We start from the raw sequence: 22,210 nt of genomic DNA, 5'->3' as shown, positions 1-22,210 counted from the left end.
AGCGCATTGTGAGCGAACTCACAGCACACTTCGGCACACAGGCAACCGTGATCACTGAGCGACATTGATTCCGCCAGTGTTCACAGGCCGCAGGGGAAACCATTAAGCAATACGTCTCCGCTCTCCGCCAGTTAGCAGCGAGGTGTCAATTTGGTGTTCTTTATGACCAAATGATTCACGATCAACTTATCGAAAAGACAACGTCTTCGGCAATTAAGGAACGACTTCTCCTCAAAAAGGACGATTTGTCATGCACGAAAGCACTGGAAGTCTCCTGCCAAGTAGAATCCGCAAAGCAGGAAGCCATGCAGATGGGCGGGACCTCATCTGCATCTGCACAACCCACAACAAGTGACATACAGAGAGTAGCACGAAAACCAAAGCAGCCCAAACAGATGTCTCGATTACCGCGATATGGTTGATCTGCATCACAATCTTCAACTCAACCGGCCAAATCGTCTCCGTATTGTGGAAATTGTGGTATGTCAGGCCACAAATCTGGGAGTTCATCTTGTCCTGCTAAAGGAAAAGAATGCTTTCAATGCCACAAGTTGAACCATTTGGCAGATGCTGTCGTTCTTCCAAGAATTTTTCCAGATCATCCAAAGTCAGATCCATTATCAATAAGATATCCACCTGTCACCAAACAGGTTTCAAACTGTGCTCCCTTGTTATGGCTGGTCATAACCTCAGTTTTATTGTTGACCTTTGAGCCAAAGTGTCAATCATTAATCAAGAAACCTGACGTCGATTGTTTCGCAGCTGTAAGTTGCAAACCACTTCAACTCAGCTTACCGGATACGATGGGAAACCAATCAAGGCATTGGGTACGGTTTCATTGTCTGTACAGCATGAAGATCAGCCAGCCAGTCAATTTCAGTTTTTTGTGGCAACGAAGGGATCCAATTTGATGGGCTTCGATCTTTTCGATCACTTGGGATTCGCAATTGCTACACAACACCAAATTCCAGTGTTAGCCTTGGGTGTAGCTGAAATCACCAGACGTTGGCCGTCTCTTTTTCTTGATTGTGAACTTTGAGAGCTAGATGGATACACTCACGAGCCTAGGATGGACCCAATGATTCTTTCAGTTATTCAGCGTTGCCGTCGCTTACCACTGGCACTACGAGATGAAGTGTCAGCTGAGCTGAAACGTCTTCAAGCACAAGAATCATTGAACCCATTGACTCATTTCCGTCGATCTCTAATTTGGTTGTTGTCAGAAAGAAGACTAAAACTATCCGACTTTGTGTGGATCTCAGGGAGGTCAACAAGGCTGTCATTCCGGACAAGTATCCATTGCCTACAGTTGATGAACTAGCTGGCCAGTTTCACAGCAGCAAGATGTTCAGCAAATTGGACTTATCTCAAGGTTATTTGCAAATACCACTGACAGAGAAAGGAAGAAATGTTACTGCGTTCATCAGTCATGATGGCGTTTTCCCGTTCAAACGAATGCCTTTCGGACTCTCTTCTGCTCCCAGTGCATTTCAGAAGATAATGGTGTCAACTCTTGCTGGCCTCAAAGGTGTCTCTGTCTGCATGCATGACATCGTTGTTCATGGGGCTACCCAAGAAGAACATGATAGACGATTGTCTGCAGGCTTGGATTGCCTGCAAAAACACAACGTGACTCTTAATAACACAAAGTGTGTGTTTGGAAGCAACGAAGTTCAATTCCTGGGGTTTCGGGTTTCCGGTGATGGCATTCAGCCCATTCAGTCCAATGTAGATTCAATTTCTACCATTCCAGCTTCAACAACAGTCAAAGAAGTGAGGTCTTTTCTTTGGATGGCGAAATATTACCTCAAATTCATACCCCAGTACGCAACTATAACGGCACCAATGAGAAACCTACTAAAGAAAGATTCTGATTGGAACTGGACAGAACATTGCCAAGCAGCATTTGAAAAAGTAAAGGCATCACTCACTACTTCTCCTGTGTTGTCGCGTTTTTATCTTTGGCATCGACAATCGTGACGTGTGATGCATCATCAACTGCTCTTGGTGCAGTGTTATCACAGCAAGTTGATGGTCAGGAGAAGCCAATTGCTTATGCTTCACGAGCACTGACCGATGCCGAAAAGAAGTACTCATTGGGCGAACGTGAAGCTTGCTTGCATTTGGGCATGTGAACATTGGCATGTTTACCTGTATGGTCGTCAGTTCACACTCAGAACTGATCACCAGGCTCTTACAACTCTTATGTTCTCATCCAGAACTGGACGACGTCCACTTCGCTTGCGCAGATGGTCTGATCGCCTTCACCAGTACACTTTTACTACCACTTATAGGCCTGGAAGCCAGAACCAGGTAGCGGATTGCTAGTCGAGGACACCCAAAATATTGTCTGGTCCAGCCTCCACATCACAAGAGCCAGTGCAGCTACTGACAGCACCTTTCGATAACATCATCACCTTGGATGAACTTCGTCGTGCATCAGGAAATGATGATCTGTTATGTCAAGTCTGCACATTTACCATCAACGGCTGGCCATGTATGATCGAGGATAGTCTATTATGGCCATTTTATCAGATCAGAGACGAGCTCTCAGTCTGGAATGACAGCTGCTTAGCCAGAGGAGAATGTGCGGTCATACCTGCATCTCTGCAGCAGAAGGTCTTATCTATGGCTCACGAAGGCCATTCAGGCATGGTCAAAACCAAGCAGAAGTGTCGTACCTCAGTGTGGTGGCCGGGCATCGATAAGCAGATCGAAGGCCATGTTCGAAGCTGTGAAGCTTGCATTCAGAGTGGGAAGTCCATCAAACCCACAAAATCACCTCTGAACCCAGTGAAGTGGCCAAAACAACGATGGCAGAAGCTACAGATTGATATAGTTAGTGAGATTCATGGTGCTTCCTCCACCCACAAGTACATCATTGTTTTCCATGATCTGCATTCTAAGTGGCCTGAAATACATGCATGCAGTCATGTCAGCTCTCAGAGGGTCATCTCCTTCCTATGTGATCTTTCACAAGGTGGGGTCTCCTGGAGGTTATAATTTCGGACAATGGTCCTCAATTCCGATCACATGAATTTGCATCTTTTCTGGCCAACAAAGGGATCAAGCATTCCACAACAGCATTCTATCATCCACAATCTAATGGAGGAGTTGAGCGATTCAACCAAACACTAAAGCAGGGTCTACGTACACACAGAGCACAAGGTCTCACTTTTCATCAGGCTCTCCAAGAAACCCTTCTGAATTATCGATCTTCACGTCATTATACAACGGGTTACGCTCCTTCTCAGCTTATGATTCGATGGCAGTTTCGACTACCTCTTAGCATCTTACAACCTCCATTCCAAGTCGTCACTTCAGATGTGCCCTGCACCGACCAGCTAGCCCAGGACATCAGAAGCCAACAAGCAAAGATGAAGGCATACTTTGATTACAAGCACCCAGTGCAAATTCCAAAGTTTCAACCGGGTCAGCTTGTAAGAATAAAAAATCCAATCAGACGGCATAAGATGGCACCAGCATACTCTAAACCAATTGCCATCAAGAAGCAAGTCTCCCCAACCTCATTCTGGTTATCAGATGGTTCTCTCTGGAACACCGACCTCCTCATTGAAGCTGCAGCGGTTACTCCATCTCCTCAGTCTGAACCACTTGATCATTCGAGTCGCGTTCCTGCTGAATCTCGCGCAGTCTCTCACCAAGCACAGCCTCACATTCGACGAAGCAACCGTCCTACCTCCAGGCCCGCTGCTCACTCTGATTTTCACGTGGACTACAATACATAACTTTTCAGTGTTGTATTACAGTACCTGTTCCTGTTGTGTTGCGTTAGCTTATAAAAGGGGAGGGAAAATGTTGTGTACGCATGCGTCTCCTTGGTATATGATTAGCCTAGACATATATAATATAGTCAGTCTTCTTGTACTGTACTTGGCGTCCGTTTCCGGGTATCCCCAACACCACAAGGATCAGCCATTTTAATTGCATTTTCTACTATGATTGTAGCTGTTGAGCATGCTTTTAACAGGTTTAGGGATCACAGAGATGAGCTTGAGAGAATTATGCTGAGAATGCGTTTTGAGACCATGAACAATGTTATTATTATGTAAAACCAGATACCTGGTAACCACTCACTACTTCTTGAACCATGTTCATTTGAGCAAGTATTAGTAGTGAATATGTGAGGCGTTTGCCTTTTTGCTGAAACATCAAATCTGAAACCATACTTGAAAGTTGATAACATGGTCTAATTAATATAGGCATTCACTTTATCTGTGTAGGGGAACCTTAATACGCACAGATGTTGATCAATGTCTGCTAAATCAGTGCCAGTGATGGGCACCTGCAAATTCTTTGACCCTGTGAGGTTAGAAATAATGGTCTTCATCTTGCCATAAACACTCAAAAAATGGTTTAGTTAACTGAATCTTGCTCCAACTGTGGTTACCAAGCCATGACAAGAAGCAGTACATCATTTGTTTGCTGTTGATACTGAAATTATAAACATGCTGTTACACTTTTTTGTTGTTATGAATCATGTTTCCCGTTATCTTGTGTATTTCTAATAAATTGCTGTTGGTGGGATGATTATTTATTCAGTGAGCAGATTTGCTGATGTAGCATTGACCTTGTAACAAAGGCCTTGTGTGGATCATGGCCTGGCCTTGTAAACAACTGTGAAAAGGTTTTACAAATTATGACTGTATATGCTGGCTTTTAGTATTGGAGACCGATCAATGCAACTCAGACTACAGAAACACCAAGACCCTATTTGCAATTATGTAGATAGCCAATTCCTGAGGTATCCAACTCAGACTAAAGACACACCTACTATAAGGAGACACTTGAGTGCTGTACCACTGCATTGAATAGTAAACAAAGGATTTGCTTGAATTCTTATGCTACTGTGTTGATGACCAAACCTTTGAATGTTGCCACATTGATGACTCTTTGTTTGTTCTATAGATATCTATGCAAGAACTTCATGGCTATGGTAATTGTTGATTCATTGTGACTGTTGTAGGTACGATCTAATTTTTGTGCATCAGGTTGCATTTAATGGAAGTAGTGTGTCAGTTATCATTAGTGTTTTATGAGCTGTTTGCATATCTTTCTATACTGAGGTGGCCTTACTGAATATTTATTTATAGTGGTTATTGTTAGCCACTGTATTTTTTAGTAGCACAAATTCACTCACCAAACTAGACATGGCCGGCTCAATTTAATGCACATAGCACTTGAATAGGAATCTGAATATAGTTATGCTACTTGGAACGTTTCACTTGAATTGCTGCCAGTAGCTCATTTTGTTCTACGATAACACAGATATTGACAGTTGCCATGATGCCATAGCACCCAATGGCTAACTAGCTTATGATCAGATGGTCTTTATATTTAGGAATATAATGCAGTGTTAAAGAACAGTGCAGTGATGCTTCAAACGTCTTAATTAATTATCAAGTATTGTTTACATACAGTAGTATTACTCAGATGATGACCACTGTTAGTGGATTGTTTGTTCTAGATGAGGAAATGAGTCATTGAGCTGATACAGATGCATTAACTAAATGACGTATTGAAACTTTGTTACGTGTCATAGAACAATTTTAGGTATTTCTTTATTCACTATTATAGTATATACGGAAAGTGTCTGTTCCAAACTTTGTCGACTTGTCTGTTAATTAGGTATTGGCTCTAACCGTTTCTATTTTGATTTTCCGGTATTTTGTAAGGTTTTTTTTTTTGTGTGTGTGTGTGTGTGTGTGTGTGTGTGTGTGTGTGTGTGTGTGTGTGTGTGTGTGTGTGTGTGTGTGTGTGTTGTGGTGTGTGTGTGTCGACTCAGGAGTATAAATGAGTACCTGGTCTTTGACTGGGGTAGCAAAGGCACCCCAGCCATCTGGCTGGGGCGTGACCATCAATGACAGCTTCTTATCCAATTGCCATTTGTGTGTGTGCATGCTTGCGTGTGTGCAAGAGAGAGAGCACACATTTATGTACAATATCAAGCATACACTTACTGTCTGGCTTTCATGTCAGTTAAAATAGAATGAGTAATTGCAGTTTACTTTTAAATCTTCGAAGAAGCCTGGAAACATTCTGCTTGGCTGACTCATTTATTAACTCAGTTACTTCAAATGGTTGCCATTCTGTTTGAATTTCATATTGCTTCATGAAGTTTTTTTGAAGCATTTTTAGAAGTTTGCTAAAGGGGGTGACACTGGTCTGTCTGTCATTAATTCGTGCTCGTCGATTAGTATGGGTTCTGTAAATGAAGATTACTCTTTTGGCCGCTTGGTTTTTATTGAAGACCTACACTTTCCATGTCTAGTATGGTTACCAATCAGCCTGTTTGAATAACTAGGCAATCAAGTGCTGATGTAATCTGTTTATAAAAGATATGAGGGAATCTCTTCAAGCTCTCAAAGCAAATCGCCAAAGGATACTGAATCTTTCTCACGCAATTGAGGCATCTGGTGCTGCATTGTGTACTAGATTTGCAGTCTATGAGACAAATTACCTTAGAGCTGTGTGATCTGGATAGATGTATGTCACTCTGTACGTAATTCAGGAAGCGTATACCCTCATCAGGAGAGTATTGTGAAATTTACTCAAGGAAAACATCAGGAAAGTGGGGACAACACAGCGGGGCTCTCTGCACACTGCGACCGTCTGGGTGTTTGCTTGATTGCACGTGTACAGAAGCTGTACGTGTGCTGAACTGTGTACTTTACTACTACATGACGCTTTGTTGTGCGTGTTACACACGGATACCTTTGTTTTCAATGCGTACACTCGAGCACTGTCTTGACGTCAGCAGCACTTCTAGGAAACAAACGCAATGGGGAGCAGTTCCAGTGCAGCAACCGTTTGATTTCCACGCTTAAGATCCACCAGTAACCGCGAAACTCTCCAATTCTGGCAATCTTATCGCTCTAATTGCACGGCAATTTAGGCGTAATTAGTCCACCGTCTTCTCCTAGAAATCATGCATAGAGATAACGGTCTCGCTGCTTGTTTTGACCTCAAACCTCTCTTTCACTGTCTGTCCGCATTCTAACGCTTTCGTAACCCGTTGTGTGTGTAACAGATAGAAAGAGACGGTATCAAGTAATCAACTACATCATTTCCGTTCTCGCCTTGCTATTTATGGCATTTTGTTATATCACTCATGCTATTCATACCCAGACGATCTCGTCCTCTTGAGATCGGCGGTGATAGGCCTGGCAATTGGAGCCGTTTCGGCTTCCTACGCATTGACGTGCCTTGCAGTGGTTTCGTCATAACGACTGTCCGTGTGTTTGTGTGTTTTTCGACGGTTGCGTGGCTTCTGTGTTGCTCTCGACGTCGGTCTGGCTGTGGTGGTGGCTCGTATTGTGCTCGTGGAATGTACAGGCATCAAGGGTTTATCATGTCCAGCTGGTTGCGGGATGATTGACGTTCGCACGCTATTACTACGCGTTTGGAATAGTTGTGGAGGCGCGGGAGAACTACAATATCACATTATCGTGTAGAAATTTATTGAGCAATCATTGCGCTATTGAATAAAGGTGCGAGACGATTAGCGACGCCATCTGGCGCAAAGATGATAACAGGTTTCCGCACATGGTTCCACTTCCTGTCTAGTTTCGGCGAAAGCATCCCTACGGTTCCGCCTAGGAAAATGCTGAGCTTGAGTGGTTGCTTCCGCTCATGTTCCTACATAAACAAGAGCGATCAGCAAGCTCCCACAGATTGAGCAGCTCCAGGTCGTACTGTGTAAACCGAGAGGCCAATAGTGCGGTAAGGGAGACCGGGAAGGAGAGTCAGTGTTGGATCTGTAGATGTGTCTGTCTCTTCTCTAGTATACTAGCAGGATCGAGATGTCTCTGTTTGCTGTGCTTCTTCTGTTTGCATTTACGTGTGTCAGTGACTCTGGACCCGTTCCAGCTCCAGTGAGTGTCCAGTTGGTCAGTCACAGTGAAGATGCGACTGATATATGTTTCTCTCTTCAGGCTTCAAATGGCGTTACTGGAGTCGTGGCTGGTCCGTTTGACTCACATTGTCGAATCAGAGTGTGTGGACGATCCAAGTTGTGTGTCATCGATGGTCAAGGACGCGAGTTCTGTGTCTGCAAAACTTGTCCTGTGACTTCGTCTAGGAAAAGCAAGCCAGTTTGTGGTACAGACGGGCAGACCTACCCGAGCAAGTAACATGTTTTTCCTGGCTTCATAACTTAGTGTGCGACTCCCTGCTAAGAGCTAGACTGTTTGTATGGTACAGGTGTGCTCTGAGGTACCAACGTTGCTCTACCAGAAGTAAGACACTAAAACAAGCACACAAGGGCGAATGCCTTGGTAGGACATCAGTGTTCACAGTTGTGTCCATGATTAATATTGGCAATATTTAGTTTCGAAAGTGACCGATTTTTCTGAGAAGGATTGCTCTGCTAAAGAAAAGAGTAGCTTTACTGCATACTTTATGGATCGACTACTGGATGAAATGGTTTGTCTTATTTGTCCTTTTACTTTCCCTTTCTCATCACCATTTACATCGAAATAGCAACTTATGGAAACAGGAAGGATTTCAAGCACTGTGTCGGGGAAATTTGGTCTTCTCTCGAAAATTCAACAGAATGCTGTCATCAACTGGCAATTTGCTGCAGCGGATCAGAATCCCAAAGACGAGTCAGCATAGGATTCATTATTAGTAGACATATGTTTGCTTTATGCACTACGTTGTTGTTTACAGATACTTGAGCCCTCATGAGACCAACAGGTTGTATTCATTGGTGCCCGACAAGAAGGCATGCTTGATTGATCTTCTTTCGTCGTGTGATATCGACAACAATGGGCGACACAGCAGAGCAGAGTTGAGATTTTGTCTTCTTCAAGAGCACTGAATGTGATGAGCAGGACGAGGTTCTGAAAATATTTTAGGATATAAGGACCACATGTTTATGGCTGAGACTAGAAACTATGGACATCGATAATAACTCCATGCATCATGTAATTGGCATTTCGGTGCCTTTTTTACATACATCTAGAATTCCTACAGACAAGAGCGGCTTTTAAGTTTTGTAAGTCTACGTTGCGTATTGAAGCGGCATATGTACATAATCAATAGATGGTACGGTAAATCGAGCTGCGCATGCGTCGTCTCTTTTGAATGCGACTGTACGTACTTTTAGTTGTCTGCATTCATACTTCAAATTCAATTACGTATTCTCGTCCTTGCCATCGAATATTCATCAATACTGTTTCAAAGTCTCCGTTGGTCTTGCGTAGCCTTACGCATTCTGAGCCTCGCTAGAATCTGCTCCTGTCAGCACTTGACATCTTGTTGTCGCGTGTAAAGTACAGGATACTGAATTTCTTTCGAGAAGCTGCAAATTTACGGTTTTGTGAAAAAATCTGTATAACTCCAGGCAGTCGTTGAGCTGCCATCGGTCGTACTTTTTACTATACTTCCTTACTTAACTTAAGTAACATTTATAATTATAATAATTAGTAGAGTAGTGTGGTACAATAACATATACGCATGTGAACACCATGGAAGTCACTTCTGTAGAGTCTAGCTAGATCTCTTTCCTGACCCACAAAGATCGTGTCTAGAGCCGCTATAATGTGCTGGTGCTGCATGCGTTCATGCACATTCACGAGATGCTAGAGTGGAGGCTGTTTGCACGGATTAGAACTCCAATGTTGGCACCGGCAAAGCAGCCTCAGGTCTTGCACGGCTTTGGAAAATTATAGATCACGCCCAAAAGTAAGCCTGCATGAAAATGGTCCGGAAAAATAAATTGATTAGTCACAGTGGTTCATATCAAAAATTAATTTATTAATAACGTATAAAAATTAATTAATTAATATCTAGTTATTGGATTACTCCACAGTTTTGTAACTAACTCTCGGCTTCTATACCTTTCTCCACAGTTCAGTGTGCTACCTAACGAGGCTACCGCTCTAGATTTGGCCAGCCCATCTTACATCGGCGTAGGAATCACGAGGGGTGATTAAAACAATATCAGGTACAAGCGGAAAAACTAGGAGCTCCAATAATGGCATCCATGTTGGCCCCCAACCTGGATGGTATTCCTACGCCACTGTTTGCTTCTCAACTAAGTGTTGAACCTGAGAAAATAATCAGTTTGAAGAGACTAGCTGGTACTCAAATAGACGCGTTTTCATGATATAAAGTATTTCTGAAAATTAGGAAAAGGCTGTCGATCTCAAGTACTTTCTGATGGGCACGTGTGTAAAGGAAATTTTGACACGCCCACAATGTTTGGGGAAACCCCTTCTTTCCTCGACCACACGGAGAGGAATTGTTTATGCATGAAGAACTGACCGCACCACAGTCTGCAATCGCTGGTGTCAGTGCACGTCGCTAGACAGTCTCAAAAATTATTTACAAGCTAGAAATACGGCTTGGCTAGGAATGACTAGGACTATGTCATCAAAACAGCGCATATGAGCAGAGGTTCAACGAGCGGGGAGTTTGATCGACCCGACGCTCTCAGTCTACGGGCCTGTGCTGATACACTACTACAGTACTGTATCGCTGTTCAAATATGGTGTTGTAAATTCGCTTTTGATTAATATTAATGTTAATACTAATATTAATAAAATCTTTGTAGGCGCGGTCATTCGGTACGTCGGTCAAATGTCGGGAACACCGCTTCAGTGTACTTAGGAAGAATGACTGAAGAGACGAGACGACTGATTGACGATTGCAGTGAAAGTGAAAGCCATTTGGACGAGGAAAACGACTCTTCTCGAGGTCGAGTAAGGTTTTGTCGACTGCTTACCGTCAAGCTTCACTTTTTCACGTTCTTTGCGGGTTGGGGTTGTCTCCTTCCCTATTTGACGCTCTACTACCGCTACGTCGGTCTTTCGGCTCGCCAGAACGGCGTCGTTCAATCTGTCAGACCGTTTGTCAACTTCGCAGCGACGCCTCTCTGGGGCGTTGTTGGGGAGAGATTCGGTGGTGTCAAGCTAATTTGGGTCGTTTCCCTGCTGCTGCAAATCGTTCTGACTTGGTTGATTGCGTTAGTGAGGCCAGACACAGACAGAGGAAACCTAGAGCGTGTATGCTACTGCGGCAACCAATCCAATTTGTCGGAATGGCTGACGTCCACGTCGGACGGTCACTCCCAAATTCAGTTTTCTTTTCTACAAAGGAGTAGAAATACGACGCAACTTTGTCGTGAATTAAGACGAGATGCGTTGGATGCCAGAAATATAAAGTTGCTGGAGATTGCAGGTCTCGTTGCTGTCGGTGAGGCCTTTGCTGCTCCTGGTCCACCTCTGTCTGATTATTACACTTTGGAGATATTGGGTTCTAGGAGACATGGTGACTACGGAAAGCAAAGAGTATGGGGAACTGTAGGATGGGGATTGGCATCATTTGCTGTAGGTTTTGTTTCGGATGAGCTAGGAAGTTCATTATGCTCACCAGACTATTCCTTGTACTTTTACCTGTTTGGTGGTCTTACGGCTTTATCCGTCTTATTTGCCATTCTAATGGGAATGGGTCACAAAAGTGGCCACAATCTAAGTCAGACAAGCGAACCCAGTCTACCAAATCAACTGAATCAACCACAGGTGAACTTCTGGTTCAAGTTGAGGTTATTGCTCAAGAATCCAAGAGTTGTCCTGTTTCTTGTTGCTGCCTGGTTGATTGGAATGTTAATGTCTGTTATTGAGAGTTTCCTCTTCTGGTTTATACAGGATCTGGGCGGTGGTAAGACAATCATGGGATTGTCTGTTTTGGTCATGTCACTCGGAGAAATCCCAGCATTTGTTCTATCTGATTGTTTGATTTCTAGGATTGGATACACAGGCGTCTTGTGTCTGACGTTTGTTTGCTATGCTGTTCGTTTTGTTGCCTACTCTTTTATAACCATTCCGTGGACTGTGCTGCCTGTTGAGCTTCTTCATGGAGTAACGTTTGCTCTTCGATCGGCAGCTCTGGTGTTATATGCTCGTGCTGTTGCTCCCAGTGGTTTGGAAGCTTCGGCACAGACCCTTTTTGAAGGTGTACTAACAGGTCTGGGTGGAGGATGTGGAGCAATTCTTGGCGGTTTGTGCTGGCAACATTTGGGCTCACGAATGACTTTTCGAATATCAGCTTGGGTATCTATAGCAGGTTTGGTTCTATTTTGTGTTGGTCATGCAATCATATCTGCTTGCTGTGGAGAGAAATATCCAAACAGGAAGGAGGTTGACAAACTTGTCCAATCTGTTCAATGACTTTGTAAATGTTCTTATTTATTTAGAGTTTATTACCTTGGTAATCAATCAACAAATCTTGTAAAACAGACGTAGACAAATACCGTATAACCACTTTTTACCGTCCCACCGGTTTTACCGTCCTTTTATAAGCGCCATATTGCAGTCAAATGACATCCGACAGGAATAAGGAACGACCTCTTCCGCTCTTACTGCCCGGTCTGATGCGCGATTGATTGAACGAGGCGTACTCCGAGGCGCTTCCAAGCAGTAGTTACGCAACGTACAGGACGCTGTCACCAGTGGCGGATCCAGGAATCAGCTGAAGGACGTGGACAAGACAAGTTGCAGCGAAAAGTTAGCAGACTGAACCGATACCTCAAGCAAATAAGCTGTCTGACTTAGGCATGTGCCCTTGCACTATACTCCTTGGTCAATAGCTACAAATAGCTACAGCCTACGCACTCGTCACAAGCCAACGATTAATTTACAAATCACAATCAGCAGCAGAGTTTGAACTATCAGAACCTGAAGTGTCAGAGTCTGAGTCAACCATGAGCGGTGGAAAGGATTTGCCACTAATAGCTATAGAGTCTTAGGTTACAACCAGAATTGCTTCTGTCAAACTCAAGAATGTACAGAGTTTGCTAACGAGAGGCGCGCCGTGTGCTCCGCCAAAGATACCAATCACGTTTTTTCACAGACTTGTTCCGGACCTTCCCCATGTTGTTGAAGCCTGCAGGCATATCATGTATATTTTACATATCGATCAGAGCTGTTGGGTGCATGGTTTCCATGTTAAGTGTCTGCCTCAAATTAGTGCTACACTCCAATAAGCGCCTTCCTTCAAAGTCCGCGTAAAATTAAGCGGCGCAGCGGTAATTACAAAGTGGTTATATGGCATGGAGGACTCTCTACCCTATCAACAAGACAGTGACAATTGCTATCTGACTCAGAAAATCCTTTTTACAAACAGGATTTGTTAACTTGTTGCAAGCTGTGTTTCTATATAGAATTACAACTTTATCATGTCTCATTTACATAGGAAATAAAAACAGAAAATTGGAAGTGGGACTTGCAACTGCAGCTGATGTTTGAGTTGCTACTGCATGTTGTTGTAGTTTTGTGTTTGGTTTCAATCAACACGTAAACAGTAGTAGCCTGACTCAAGGTCTCAAACTTGATGTGATTGAGGTCTGGTATGCATTGCGTTGGCAGGGCAAAAGGCAACAGACACTTACACATTACAGTCTAGCTTCAGACTTTTTCTTCTCTTTTGCAACCGGTTGCTGTCAAGATTGAATAAGAAAGTGGCTTGCAATGCTATAAGCTCTAGAGGAAAGGTAATTGGCATGTATCATGAGGCAAGTTTTATAGACATGTTGAAATCAAGGCTTGTGAATCAGTCAGTCAGTTGAATCAATCAGTTAGTATCCCACGGCCACCACCAGATAATTAAGAGTAGAGATGGTCGACTATAATATCTCAGCTCTGGAAATAATTTGAAAATGTGTTTGCATACTGGACTTATTATATTACGGAATCTAAGAGAGAAGTGCAGCTGCAGGGGATGATGTGTGGGCGTGGTCATACAATACCTGGACAGATACGTAAGTACATCCAGTGGACTTAATTAACTACTAGAGGACTGGGGATAGGCGAGTGGGGCATTTAAGCAAGCTCGACGTTTATTCGATGACGGCGGTTTGTGTTTGTTTTCGATATAGGTGCTTGACCGCAGTTTTTTCGAAATCGGCTGAAACGATAAGTTTGAATGTTTTATGGGCGGAGGGTCCCCTACGATGTGGAAAGCTTGCGTTACTCACTCGGATGTCGTTCATCGACTGGCATGCCCAAAAACAGTCTGCGGGTCCATATTTGCCATACGCGGAACTCTTGGAAGCGATGCTGTGTCATGCACGTTGTGAGAAGAGACAGCGAGACGTGTAGGTCTTTGCAGGATTTTTTACGAAGCGACATGTCCACTAGGCTTAGCACATTTTCTCCCCGAATTTATAGCAGAAGGCCTGAATCAACTTTATCAACGTTGTTTAGGGAATCAGAAGTTGTTTGAGGAATTTTGTCTTTACATCACTTTTCTACGAGCAGATTTCATGCATACAGTATACATGCAGACTTGTCTACGACCTCAACTCTGTAGCTTACTACGCTTGCGTTTAATGGCTGGTTGACGACAAAGAAATTAGTGGCGGATCTAGGATTGGAGCATGCACAAACCTTGAGACTACGTACCTTACTTAAAGGAGCACTTCACCGATTGACGCACGCGCAGTAGACATTGACGTCGTCAAGGCTTTGGGCTGCGGACCGAACGCTTGCTGTGTTGCGCGGCGCATTGTTTAGGTCTTGCGTTCCGAGGCCAACTACGAGAGCACACAAGAGACGGGTCTAGACGCTTTAGGCGACTCTAACAGTGAATTACAGTTCATAGCGACTCAGTCGATAATTCGTACGTTATAGACTCCGTATCGTCTTGAGCGGCTTGCAATCGCTCGGTCTTCGCACTTTCCTCCGTTTCTTTCTACGAATGGAGGCCATACTATAGTTCAAAAGGGCTTGAGTGATGCGAAAAACACACGGAAACGTGCGCCACCGCAAGTAATCACCGACACAAAATGCCTTCATTCTACAGCCGAACCATCGCCGTATGTGTGCTTGTTGCCGTCGATTGAAGGTGAGTCAGTGATGCGAAAGTACATTTTACTTTCGCCTACGCAAATATTAGACTCGTACCCAGTCCTCCTCCTCGCGCGCGCTCCACGTGTTTTGGCACGTGCTTTTTGTTCCACAAAACACGTGGAGCGCGCGCGAGGAGGAGGACTGGGTACGAGTCTACGCAAATATCAAAGTTTACACGAAGCGGTAAAACGAAACCTACACATAATGGACGTAAAACGTCTCGTACGTTTTGCGTTATGATAATTCTCAGCTGTCAAGTTTGCTCTGAGATAGCGCCAAACTTCCCAACTTGAAAAAAGACCAGAAACGATTAGCGACCGAGGGCGGAGTCAAGAGATAATGCGCGTGCGTCAATCGGTGAATTCGACCCTACACTTGTTTAATTAGGTTAATATTAGTATGTAGAAATGTAGAAAAGCTACAAAGAGCTTAGAAGGCGTATTCGATAGGGACTTTTTGTAGGAAAAAAAGAAAGATTAGAAAGGAGGGTTAGGGTGGGTACTTTCTCTTTCTGGTAAGCTAATTGGAAAGGCTTCCACTCTCACGACTCGAAAGGACGGGGGGAAATCTGGAAAAGATGATCCGTAATTTGAAGTCCCGGAAGATATCCGCGAAATTGCAAAGTCTGTGCGCAAACTGCATTCCAGAGAAGTTATCTCTAGAGCTTCTATATTTTATAACAGGTAGTCAATTAAATACAGTTGGACAAAACAGTGCGTCAGGAGGGCTCTAGATTTTGCAACTGAAGCAACAGCCACTTGCATCGTCCATTTGCGCATGTGCGTGTCACTTTTCCTGCATCCAAAAACTTTTGTTCTATTTGCATTGGCTTTCCGTTCTTTCTTGTCTTCCGCTTCGTTTTCCGTAAAGTCCCTATCGAATACGCCCATGCAGACACGGAAAGCTATAGATCTCATCACTGTCAGGAAGACGACTATAGAGCGCAACATCTTTCTCGGCGGTGTCGTGCGCAGTGATATATATTTAGACATATGTATATAAGGATATGTGTGAGGTAACACGGGAAACACAATGTGCCTTCACCTAGAAACCAGTAAATAGTTGTTGTTCTGCAAACACACCTAGACCAAGTAACTGTCCCCTTGCGTACTACATAATCACTCCATTTACAATGACGTCATACGGGGATATCTTTTATTGTCATGTTAGTCAAAGCTGGATGCTCAGTTGAGGTGTCTAGATCACGGGCTGGTTCCAAAAACACTGCTTGAGTTCTTGACACACACACACACACACACACACACACACACACACACACACACACACACACACACACACACACACACACACACACACACACACACGAACAGACAGCTCTTCTGTATATATATATAACCAGAGAGTCTGATTTGGTACAATGGTACTACGTACATGGAATAGAAAACGTATGTTGGTCCGACATAGCGCGTGCTAAGAGGCGCGGTTAAATCACGTGGCTCCAAACAAGTCTGTTCTCTCAAAAATGAAACCATTCAATCCAAAGTCGATCCGAGAATTCAAATATAAATGTATTATATTCAAAGTTTCAACTTCCCTTTCCAATGTGGCTCTAATCTGCTGTTTAGAATCATGCATAATTTTTGAGTTCTGAATCTTACTTAGATTATGGTTGGGAGTAGACTCGAGACCAGTCTTGTCGCGCTTTCGTTATTCCCGGATGTGCAATCCTCAGCGTGGTTCACATTCGGGAATTACGAAAGCGCGGCGAGACTGGTCACGAGTCTAGGTTGGGAGGTGTTATCAAGATCAGTTGCCGAGAGTGTGAAGGCAAATTTGGAATACCCGGTCCAAATTTGCAGGCAACTTTTTGAGCAAATATGGATGACAGAGACCAGACGTAATTGCTAAGCAAAATAGCGGCAATATATATCGACGCTAGAGTAGTTTTACAGTCGTTGCCGGAAAGAACCCGGAATGGCCTCGGAATCCTGTTACTACTGTGGATACTATGATGCAGCAAAACTGAAATCGTAACGATGTTTCGATTGTGTATAAAGCAAATTATAATTTCAAGAAAAATCAATTTTGCCACAAATATTGAGGAGCGAGGAGTAAATTTGCACTGGGACTACCAAAGAATTGAGGTAATTTTAACATGATAACACTGGACCAGTCATAATTTGTGGTATGATTTGTTGGATGATACCAATCGCTAGCCATTATTCTACTTGGTAAGTGTGGGAATCGAGTGTATAGAATTTAATTTTGATGTGGGTGTTCGTGGTCCTGAGTGATTGCTGACAGCTGTACAGGACAGTACTGTACCCAGGATTTTCTTGTGGTGTTTCCAAAAGTAACGCCAATAAGACAAATTAGTATCAATGACAGCGCGGTTTGGTTGCCATTCACATTCGAGACTGTGTCCACGCTAGATCTGCTCTAAGCCTGTTTAGTTGAGGGCGTCAGCACTTGGCTTTTTCACGTACGGGACCTGCTATTACATTCGGGATCTCTAGTGCAGCAAGATGTCTCAAATGTCCAAGGAGCAACTCTCTCTTTCGTTCCTCGGACTGCCTGAGGCGCTTTCTTTCCAGAATGTTCCATATCTAAGAGCGTCAATAAGACCAAGAAGAGAGATAGACTTGTCGCAGCTATCGATCGGAACGCTACGGGAACATTAGCGCACGTGATAGTTAAACCTAAACAACTTGGCTAATTCAAATCTTCCTAGAGTTAAAGTTGTGAGGGTTAGGGCTAAAGTTGTGAGGGTTAGGGTTGAAGTTGTGAGGGTTGGGGTTAACGTTGTGAGGGTTAGGGTTAAAGTTCTAAGGGTTAGGGCTCAAGTTGTTAGGGTTAGGGTCAAAATTGTGATGGTTAGGGTTAGACTTGCGAGGCTTACGGTTACAGTTGTGGGGGTTAGGGTTATAGTCGTGGGGTTTAGAATTAGAGTTGTGAGGGTTAGGGTTAGAATTGTGAGAGTTAGGATTAGAGTTGTGAGGGTTAGTGTAGCGCCCACGTACTCACATCACTGTAGCAGTCACTCTTTACTCCCAACAAACAGCGAAGCACACACTCTACGACATCTAAGACAGAACCGCGCTCTACGAACCACGTGATCAAGATCTCTACGTACTACTACGTGACGTCAGCAACCATCAACAGTGTTCTAAGATCTAAGACGGTATTACATTTTCCCTCCCAACTTGCTTGCTCGTCCTCCAGCAACTCGATGACCGTGTCGCCGAGTTTCAGCATCGATATCCAGCACTTCTGAAGGGCAGAGACGAACTTTCTCCAAATTGAATGTCTCTAAAGCTGCTGTCGGTTTCGTGACCGGACGAACTTGGACCGTGTTACTCCTTTATCCCACAACACGACAAGGACCCTCGAATAAACAACTTAACTTTCCTTTCGTACGAATCTCCTGTTTCACGAAAACCCGATCACCAATATTTACCTTGACTGGAGTAGCCTTCTTGTCATACTGGCGGACCCTTGTAGCGTTCCTTAGCTTCTCTTATTTTGTTCCGAGCTCACGCAAAAGAAAATCCCAAAAGCACATCCACTTTATAATCATCTGCGTCAAGCTGTGCGGCTGATTTTGGACCTTCCAATGACGTTTCCGTTGGTATTAGAGCGTCCCAGCGTGACTCCCGCGTAGAACAGTGCACTTTCACCCGGTACGAAAATATAAAAAGGCAGATATTTATCCCACTCTTCACCATGAAATTCCGTGTGTTTCGCCAGCATTCCTTTCCGTCCGTTTGGGATGGTAAGCAGTTGTGTTGATCTTTTTCATAGCTAGCAATTGGCAGATCTCTGTTAGAAGACCAGGTAAGAAGTCAACCCCGCGGTCGGACAACATCTCCAATACTCCGTGACGACAGACGACATGCTTAATCAATAATTCGGCTATAGTGGTAGCCTCATGATCTAGGGTGGCAAAAGCTTCATACCATTTCGTCAAGTAGTCGACAAATACGACGATGTAACGATTTCCCTTCCGAGTACGCGGTAACGACAATACGTCCACTACGACCCTCTCAAATGCCCACCAACCGGCACTGGCTTCAACTGCGGATGTAACTTTCTACCAGGCCCATCCCTATTGAGGCACGGAAGACATGTGAGGCAAGTGCATCGAATGTCCCCACCAATACCGCTTGGAAAATATCCCGTAAATAGTCTTTTCCGCAAAATGCCCAGAAAATCGGTCTACGTGCACTTCAGTTATTCTTGGACAGCCACACGAACACGATATGGAGCTGTTGGGCTCTACGTAACACAAAATGTCGTCGATGATATCAAACCGCCCTTGTGTCAACGCCAGGTACCGAGCTTACCTCCCGTCGTCCAGCACCACGCCTTCTATCTACCACGAACTTTTGGATCTCCGCAAGATTGTGTCCGTTTTCTGTTTTCCACTATCTCTTCACGGCTTTCGCTAAATTCTTCCAGTTTCTCCTGCTGTTCGACAACCGCTACTGGTGCGGCCATTCTCTCAGTCGATTCATATGCTGTACCGACCGGAACGTCCGCTTCAACAAGCGGTAGGCGAGACAACGCATCGGCATTGTGGTTGACTCGGCCATCTCGGGCGACATCTCCTATATCATCATTCCCCATAGGGCAAGCAAGCTTCCCGGACGGATTAAGCGTGCCTAGCAATGAACGCAATGCGGCGTGATCGGTGTAAACAGTCTCATGGCCAAACAGACCATTGGAAGCTGGGTGATAAGGTGCAACTTTGATATGTTGGATGCCATTCTGCCTCATGAATTCTGAAAACACACTGCTGGTAAAACACGGCCCATTATCCGAGACTCCCGAATCTGGGAGTCCGTGTTGAACAAAAGCTTGTCGCAGTTTACGTACCATCACCAAGCCTGTAGATACCTGCCCTGTGTTGTAAACCTCAATCCAATTAGAATGTGCATCCACTATTACTAGGAACACCCTAAGAACGGTCCTGCATAGTCCACGTGCTCTTGACCTTGTTTTTTGGCCACTCTCATGGGTGTAACGGCGCTGAAGGAGGGTTTGGGCCGTTCATTTGGCATATTTCACATTTTCCTGACCAGCTGTTCCACCTCTGGGTCAACGCTTGGCCACCAGACCACACCCCTTGCCAATCCTTTCATCCTAGCAGTTCCAGGATGGGCCTCATGAAGCTCTGTCAAGATCCGTGTGCGGCCTGCAGGCGGTATCACAACCCTGGTTCTAAAAACTACACAGTCAGCCTCCACAGACAGTTCGTGACTCCTTATGAATATCTTGCATGGTCGTACATCTTCTGCTACTTTTTTGTGGCCAGCCTTCTCTAACCCGTGTTCGCACTTGAGACAGTACTGGATCGTTGGTGGTCCACCATACAATCTGTGCAGCTGTAACTGAAAGTTTCTCCAACTGTTCCAAAACGTGAAGCATTGCTTCCAGCTGGCATGTATGGTGTGGTAGATCAAGTAGGGGCACTCGGCTTAGTGCGTCAGCATTGTTGTGCCTCTTTCCTGCTTTGTAGCGAAAGGTATACTGATATCCAGCCAATAGTAGTGTCCACCGTTGAATTCGAGCGAAGCCATTACTGGAATGCCTCGTACTTCGCCAAGCAGTCCCTTCAGTGGTTGGTGATCAGACAAAAGTTCAAAGTGTCGGCCATAGATATAGCGGTGGAATTCGATTGCAGCCCCTTCATGGTCAATCTGTGAATAATTTTTCAGCTGCCGACAGTCGTCTCGATGCAAACGCAATGGGATATTCATTCCCATTTTCAAGCCTGTGTGACAAAACGGCACCTAGTCCAAAAGGTGAGGCATCACATGCCAGCAACAGTGATAACTTGGTATTGTGGTGTACCGTACCCGAGAAGATGTCAACAACCTTTTTGATTCCTGGAAAGCCTAGTCTTCATCCCCTGACCATTTCCATGTTGCTCCCTTCTGTAAGAGGGCATGCAGCGGTGCCAACACTGTCGCTCGATCTGGAAGGAATTTACTGTAGTAGGTCAGCATTCCAAGGTATGCCGTCAACTCTGATACTCCTCGTGGTATCGGTGCATCTCAAATGGTCCTCACATTTTCCTCCGTGGGGTGTTATCCATCTCTGTCGGTTTGATGTCCTAGATACACCACAGAATCCTTCATGAACTGACACTTGTCTTGTTGTAATCTCCACCCAGTTTCTTAGTCTCTTCAAAACTTCTCCAAAGTTATCCAAGTGCTCAGTCTGACTCTTCCCCGCTATCACGACATTATCACGGTATATGTAACACGACGCCCAACATGTTATTTAACAAGCCTTCCATGATCCTCTGAAATATGGCTGGTGGCGAGGCTATTCCAAACGGTAACCAGCGGTAAGCTCGGCTCAGGTCTAGTTTTGAAAATGTTACCCCTCCTGCTACATGTGACAGCAAGTCATCTGTGTCCGGCAATGGGTGTCGGTCAACCTCCAATATGGGATTTACCATTGTCTTTTAATCTCCACAAATCCTTACCGTTCCATTGGACTTCACCACTGAAACGATTGGTGTCGTCCAATCTGAAAATTTCACTAGGCTAATAATAGCTGCTGTTTGAAGACTTAACAGCTCTTCTTCCACTTTCTCTTACAGTGTATATGGCACCTTTTGTGCCTTATGAAAACGTGGTGTTGCTTTTCACTTTGTGTTGAGTGTGGCTTGGATATCTTTTAGCCTTTCAAGGTCATCCTGGAAAACCTCTCGGTCCTCTTCCAGTAGCTCCTTTAGGCTACTGTGGTGTGTGTGTGTGTGCGTGTGCGCACGCGTGTGTAGACTGAACAGTGCCTTCCAATCCACTTGTATGTGTCGTAACCAATCTCTACCTAGCAAACTGGGTCCGTTTCCTTCAACCACGTGTAACTTCAGTTGTTTAGGAGCAGCCTTGTCTGCCCTTGTACTGTCCTTGGCCTTGACAGCACCGGCGTAGCATCGGTGGGGGCTGGGGAAGGCTCTAGCCCAAGCATTTTGGGTGTGGCACTCCAGTTCAAGCAGAACTTCATAATTATGTTACTAAACAGTTCACTTAATTAATCGTAGAGTAGTTGACGACGATGTTGATTACCTGTTTGATAATACACATCATCATTTCAGTATGATTTAAACAGTGTCGAGAAGTCATTGACACGTGAAGTGCGCATTCCCATCACTTTCAAGACGTTTGCTACGCTCTCCGGTAGTGACAGAGTAAAAACAGACCACATCAATAGGCAGAAGCTTATCTATCCATCAAGTATTTTTCAAGTAAGTTTATTAAGGTCGACAACCTGATTGACTGGAGAAGGGAATCTCCAGCGGCTCCGCTACCTACGATTTGCTTGTACTCCGTACTTTCTCCAGGTTATTCTATAGGTAACTACCT

General features: G+C 44.4%; 4 protein-coding genes across 4 annotated transcripts; 3 read left to right on the top strand and 1 right to left on the bottom strand.

The window, feature by feature from the left end:
• Positions 1 to 170: 170 nt before the first annotated feature.
• On the top strand, positions 171 to 3,908 carry LOC134182842 (uncharacterized). The gene is made up of 6 exons (XM_062650283.1): positions 171 to 417; positions 490 to 607; positions 1,224 to 1,951; positions 2,014 to 2,106; positions 2,360 to 2,873; positions 2,981 to 3,908. The coding sequence occupies exons 1-6, from the start codon at positions 171 to 173 to the stop codon at positions 3,747 to 3,749; spliced, it is 2,469 nt and encodes an 822-aa protein (XP_062506267.1). The 3' UTR covers positions 3,750 to 3,908.
• A 3,649-nt stretch (positions 3,909 to 7,557) lies between these two features.
• LOC134183238 (SPARC-like) lies at positions 7,558 to 9,083 on the top strand. Its single transcript, XM_062650728.1, has 7 exons — positions 7,558 to 7,743; positions 7,806 to 7,895; positions 7,956 to 8,149; positions 8,224 to 8,297; positions 8,351 to 8,445; positions 8,503 to 8,627; positions 8,692 to 9,083. The coding sequence occupies exons 1-7, from the start codon at positions 7,654 to 7,656 to the stop codon at positions 8,840 to 8,842; spliced, it is 819 nt and encodes a 272-aa protein (XP_062506712.1). The 5' UTR covers positions 7,558 to 7,653; the 3' UTR covers positions 8,843 to 9,083.
• A 1,506-nt stretch (positions 9,084 to 10,589) lies between these two features.
• LOC134183177 (major facilitator superfamily domain-containing protein 6-like) lies at positions 10,590 to 13,240 on the top strand. The gene is made up of 2 exons (XM_062650658.1): positions 10,590 to 12,164; positions 12,221 to 13,240. The coding sequence occupies exons 1-2, from the start codon at positions 10,641 to 10,643 to the stop codon at positions 12,236 to 12,238; spliced, it is 1,542 nt and encodes a 513-aa protein (XP_062506642.1). The 5' UTR covers positions 10,590 to 10,640; the 3' UTR covers positions 12,239 to 13,240.
• Positions 13,241 to 19,200: 5,960 nt separating this feature from the next.
• Positions 19,201 to 19,672, bottom strand: LOC134182818 (uncharacterized). Its single transcript, XM_062650264.1, has one exon. The coding sequence runs from the start codon at positions 19,608 to 19,610 to the stop codon at positions 19,203 to 19,205; it is 408 nt and encodes a 135-aa protein (XP_062506248.1). The 5' UTR covers positions 19,611 to 19,672; the 3' UTR covers positions 19,201 to 19,202.
• Positions 19,673 to 22,210: the final 2,538 nt, after the last annotated feature.

Source organism: Corticium candelabrum, chromosome 8 (assembly GCF_963422355.1).
Source record: "Corticium candelabrum chromosome 8, ooCorCand1.1, whole genome shotgun sequence".
In the NCBI taxonomy this organism is placed as follows: domain Eukaryota; kingdom Metazoa; phylum Porifera; class Homoscleromorpha; order Homosclerophorida; family Plakinidae; genus Corticium; species Corticium candelabrum.
This window is presented reverse-complemented; position numbering and strand designations above follow the sequence as displayed.

Bases quoted from the DNA above. Each gene is read 5' to 3' on its own strand.
- LOC134182842 (XM_062650283.1), top strand. From the start codon at position 171: ATGATTCACGATCAACTTATCGAAAAGACAACGTCTTCGGCAATTAAG. The intron at 418-489 runs GTTGATCTGCAT...GTGGTATGTCAG, and splicing joins GTCTCGATTACCGCGATATG to GCCACAAATCTGGGAGTTCA. The intron at 2,874-2,980 runs GTACATCATTGT...ATCTTTCACAAG, and splicing joins GGTGCTTCCTCCACCCACAA to GTGGGGTCTCCTGGAGGTTA.
- LOC134183238 (XM_062650728.1), top strand. From the start codon at position 7,654: ATGTTCCTACATAAACAAGAGCGATCAGCAAGCTCCCACAGATTGAGC. The intron at 7,744-7,805 runs GTAAGGGAGACC...TCTCTTCTCTAG, and splicing joins ACCGAGAGGCCAATAGTGCG to TATACTAGCAGGATCGAGAT. The intron at 8,298-8,350 runs GTAGGACATCAG...GGCAATATTTAG, and splicing joins ACACAAGGGCGAATGCCTTG to TTTCGAAAGTGACCGATTTT.
- LOC134183177 (XM_062650658.1), top strand. From the start codon at position 10,641: ATGACTGAAGAGACGAGACGACTGATTGACGATTGCAGTGAAAGTGAA.
- LOC134182818 (XM_062650264.1), bottom strand. From the start codon at position 19,610: ATGAGGCAGAATGGCATCCAACATATCAAAGTTGCACCTTATCACCCA.